Here is a 5,216-nt window from a genome sequence, read left to right on the forward strand (position 1 = left end):
ATTGGTGTAAGGTCGGGTGACCTCGGTGGTCAGGAAATGGTAGCACCGCGACCGATCCAACGCCCAGGAAAGATTTCATTGTGGTACTGAATAACTGACTGGCTGTCACTTTTCTGACACAAGTCTCGAAGTCGACGAGCCAGAATGGCAAGACTCATCCCTCCACTACTCCATGTATAAGTGCAAATGAATATGACAAATGCAGTAGTGCAATTTCTCGGAAACGTTTAAAATAAGATTTGTTTGTATAATGTTTTTCCTCTAGAATCGCCCATACTATCATCCCTCAATGTACGACCCTTTCCTCCTCAATCACCCTGCATCAGTAGCATACTTAATATTCACATATTCATATACACAGTACTGAACGGAACTTCATTAACTTTTTCATTTCCGACTACGATTATACTCATAATGCTCTTAGTACCAAGTTCTCAGTTACAGACAAATAACATTCTATTCAATGTAGATAATACTACCCAAGGATGTAAGGATAAATCTGCTGCAGGTGATAGGCCTATCACTGTGGTTATTACAGAAAACCCTGGAAGTTAAATTGATATCAAGTAAACTAATTTTCAGCTGAAAGGGACCCCAATTGACTTCAAACCAATTACGGAAGACAGCACAAAAATAAATTGTACAGGCACATCATTTTATTTTTAGTAACATTTCTAATATTAATCTGGCTATACCTTTGGATTAACAGTTGAGAACCGGAAATAAATTTTGCTACCGCTCTCCACGAATAGAGTTCAATGATAACGGCGTAAAATACAAACAAATCACTTTACTAGGTATAGGAGGGAAGAAAAGTAGTTCATCCATTTACGTAAAGTAGGAAATATCGCGATTTTGAGTTTGATAATTTTCATTGGGTTTTCCTTTAATCAAAATACAGTACTGTATTAACAATAAGTGTTTTTACTCACGAACTGAGCTGTCCATTCGGACGTATTCATACTGTCTACAGCACATCAACGTACAATATAGAAAATGAAGTTAAATTTAAAAATAATCATAATATGGATATTTAAACACAATTTTGAAAATGGTGGCCGTTCATTTCGATACAGGCTTCAGTTCTTGTTTGCATATTATCGCACTATAGACTATTGTACCTAAATCCAATTACCGGCTTCGTCCTTCGTTGAATAATTGAAATAATGAAATAATTCTGTACCTACTCTATAAAAGAGTACCTTACGAACTGTAAATTCAATCTTCACTTCTGCCCGATCCAAAAAGATCAAATTACTCAGACATGCTAGCTACTGTCCGTCGAAGTAGTTCTGTCACAGGGTCGTAAAGAGGAGGGAAATCACGTGACAATTAATTAACGATATCCTCTTATTTAAGTTATTTTAAACAGTTGTATAATATTAAGTAGAAGTCCAATTTCTAACAGAAATTAATGTTTTCAGAAAAGAGCTAAGACAGCCCAGCCACTAGCCTTTACAGAGGGGCAAGAAGAAGCGGGTGAGGGAAACCGGGATGCGACACAGGCAAACGGACGACAGTACCTGTGCGAAAATATGATTCAATATTGAAAGCTCTTTCGTCACTGGAATACGCGAACATTTTTCTGGAACGTACTATACTCAGTACTGTTTACTAGGACCGTAAGGCGACTTTGACTGCATACGCGGCCTTGGTTCTGTGTGGAGAATGATTGGAAGGTTACTAGTAGAGGGGGTGGAAGTGAAGTACATTAAAAAGTCAGGTACAAAAAAAATTGAAGTAAAAATAAAATGATGTCCCTGTATAGGCTTAAACATGCACAGAAAAGACTGTCCAGTTTGGGTTGCTCTGTATAGGGTGTATGGTGGAACGTTTTGTTTAGCTGTAAGTTAATAGGAAATTTTACAATTTCAGATATGAAAGTGAACGTGCCTTCGACCGAGGAAGAAGACGTGGTTCGAAACGCAATCGGATTAGATGCCAATATTGAAGAATGGGAGATTGAGGTTATTAATGATGATGAATATGGGGAGGGTGTAATTGTTGAAGAGGCAAATGCATTTGTTGAAGATGAATCGAATTCAATGCTTCTTGAAGAATGGATGAATGCATTGAATCATTTAAATGAAGTAATGGATAACTCTAGGCCTACAGGAAATGATGACGCAGCAAATTCCTCTATGGGAAGTGATGACGGAGCAAATTCCTCTGTAGGAAATGATGATAATGCAGCAAATTCCTCTACAGGAAATGATGACGCAGCAAATTCCTCTATGGGAAGTGATGGAGCAAATTCCTCTATAGGAAATGATGATAATGCAGCAAATTCCTCTACAGGAAATGATGACGCAGCAAATTCCTCTATGGGAAGTGATGACGGAGCAAATTCCTCTATAGGAAATGATAATGCAGCAAATTCCTCTACAGGAAATGATGACGCAGCAAATTCCTCTATGGGAAGTGATGGAGCAAATTCCTCTATAGGAAATGATGATAATGCAGCAAATTCCTCTACAGGAAATGATGACGCAGCAAATTCCTCTATGGGAAGTGATGACGGAGCAAATTCCTCTATAGGAAATGATGATAATGCAGCAAATTCCTCTACAGGAAATGATGACGCAGCAAATTCCTCTATGGGAAGTGATGACGGAGCAAATTCCTCTATAGGAAATGATGATAATGCAGCAAATTCCTCTACCACAGAACGAATGGAAAATAGTGAAGATGAAGATGAGACAATTTCAAGTGTTGAAGATGAAGATGAAGATGAAGATGAAGATGAAGATGAAGATGAAGATGAGACAATGTCAAGTGTTGAAGATGAAGATGAGACAATTTCAAATGTTGAAGATGACGCGCATTCAATGAATGTTGAAGACGGAGCGAATGCATTTAATAGAATAACAAGTAATCTTGTGGGAAATAATCATGAAGCAAATCCCGATAACCGCGAAGATACTGTGGTGGAAGGAATGGAAATTGCAGAGGAAGATGTAACCATTGTTGAAGAGAGGCGAAATTGTGAAGATGTAATCTTTCTTGAAGAGAGGCAAAATCATGGGGAGGAAGAAGTAACTATTGTTGAAGAGAGACGAAATGATGATGCAAGTATTGTTGAAGAGACACGAAAAGGTTATGTAATGGTTGTTGAACAGAGACCAAATTATGGTGTAGTTTATCTTGAAGAGAGACGAATTGATGATGATGTAATTTTTGTTGAAGAGAGACGAAATGATGGTGTAATTATTGTTGAAAGGAGACATCCAGGGTTATTTACGCCTCAAATGACTCAATTCATTGAGAGGGCATTCGGAAAGCCTGAGTCTGATGTATAAATTAAAAAGTAGGTGGACACCCAAACTCAACCGAAGAAGAAATTTATGGGGCTACTTGCATCTCAACAGGACGGAGCCATTGAGAGGGCTTTTGTAAAAGTTGTGACAGGTGTATAAATAAAAAAAAATAACATTTCAAATAATGTGGAAGTTTTTATAGTGTCTTTAGTTACCTACATAACCTTCACGATATAAGAGTTGTTCTGAAAGATATTCATTCATTTGTAGTGTTCTGTCCAAAGACAGGTCTTTCACTGCGAACCAAGCATTCACCTATTTTCTGCCTTCCTCTTTGTCTCCTCATATGATCCATATATCTTAATGTCGTTTATCATCTGATATCTTCTTCTGCCCCGAAATCTTTTCCCATTCACCATTCCTTCCAGTGCATCCTTCAGAAGTCAATTTCTTCTCAACCAGTGTCCCAGCCAATTCATTTTCCTCTTCCCGATCAGTTTCAGCATCATTCTTTCTTCATCCACTCTTTCCAACATAGCTTCGTTTCTTATTCTGTCTGTCCGCTTCACACGCTCCATCCTTCTCCATGTCCACATTTCAAATACTTCTAGTCGTTTCTCTTCACTTCGTCGTAATGTTAATGTCCATGTTTCTGCCCCATCCAATGCTTCACTCCACACAAAGCACTACACTAGTCTCTTCCTTAGTTCTTTCTCCATAGGTCCGCAGAAGATGCTTCTTTTTCTATTAAAAGCTTCTTTGCCATTACTATTCTTCTTTTGACTTCTTGGCAGCAGCTCATGTTACTGCTCATAGTAGCCTACACCTCAAGTATCTGAAGCTGTCCACTTGCTCTACTGCCTCTTTTAGAATTCGCAAGTTTACCTTCTTTATTTTTCTTCCTATGAGCATGGTCTTTTCTTCTTGTTGGCATTTATCTTCATTTCATACTACTCAGAACTGTCATTTAGCTCCAGTAGCATATCTCTTAATATCTCCTCTTGTGCTAACAACGCCATATCATCAGAAAATCTTATAAATTTTATTCTTCTTCCTCCTACTATCACTCCTCCCATGTTCTGAAAGCAGTTCTTCACTAACTGCTCCAAGTAGATGTTGAACAGTGTAGGTGATAAATGGTATCCTTGAAGTACTCCTCTCCCTATTTCACTTCCTTCTGACATTTCTTTTCCTATCCTGCCTTTCACTCGTTTCATATAAAGGTTACTGAACAGCCTCCTCTGTTTCCAATCCTCGCCAATTTTCTTTAGGATGCCCATCAGTTTATTCCAATCCACTCTGTCAAATGCCTTTTCTAGGTCCACAAATACAATATGATGATTAGTATTTTAGAAATCCTGCAGACTTGAAGTGGACTACATAACCTTTACGATATAAGAGTTGTTCTGAACAATATGATGATCAGTATTAATCTACCATGTCTATGTTTTGCAATGTAATTGAACAAAACTCTATTCTTTTTTACATTTTGGTATAAATATAAGATAGGAAACTACAATTTCATGACTGCATATTTGTCCTGTATAATTAAAAACAAAGCATTAAAGTACTGCGATCTTTCGTCTCAAGATTCATGTCAGGAATAAATTTTATATTTGCCAATTTGTCAGTGGAGCAGCTTAAGAGTAGGGTAGGAATTTTAGAATGCTCGGAATAAGTACTAATATCATGTTAGCCCAAAGATGATCGAAAGTCTTCCACTGTACAGGCAACAAACTTCGCAAGACTGTCCACAAGTATCATACATTTAGACGCTCTTGTTACTTTACATACGTCATACGTTGTATCTGGAATTCAGTAAAATTTGGTGGCCCAAATTTTGTTTCTGAGTCTGTACAACACCACAATTCAATTATTGTATGATTTTCTCTTGGAGTATTTGATTTTACTCTATCTCTTATTTTAAATAGTATGGCCATAAGATTGAAGACAGTATCC

At 37.5% G+C, this 5,216-nt stretch overlaps 1 protein-coding gene across 1 annotated transcript in view; it reads left to right on the forward strand.

The window, feature by feature from the left end:
• LOC138707277 (dentin sialophosphoprotein-like) overlaps nt 1–3,442 on the forward strand; it is a 20,169-nt gene extending 16,727 nt beyond the window's left edge. The window contains exon 4 of the mRNA XM_069836597.1: nt 1,876–3,442. Within this exon, the coding sequence (XP_069692698.1) occupies nt 1,878–3,299 (1,422 nt within the window). The 5' untranslated portion in view covers nt 1,876–1,877 and the 3' untranslated portion in view covers nt 3,300–3,442. The remainder of the gene's footprint in view (nt 1–1,875) is intronic.
• The last annotated feature ends 1,774 nt before the right edge of the window (nt 3,443–5,216 follow it).

Source organism: Periplaneta americana, chromosome 10, assembly GCF_040183065.1.
Source record: "Periplaneta americana isolate PAMFEO1 chromosome 10, P.americana_PAMFEO1_priV1, whole genome shotgun sequence".
Taxonomy (NCBI): Eukaryota; Metazoa; Arthropoda; class Insecta; order Blattodea; family Blattidae; genus Periplaneta; species Periplaneta americana.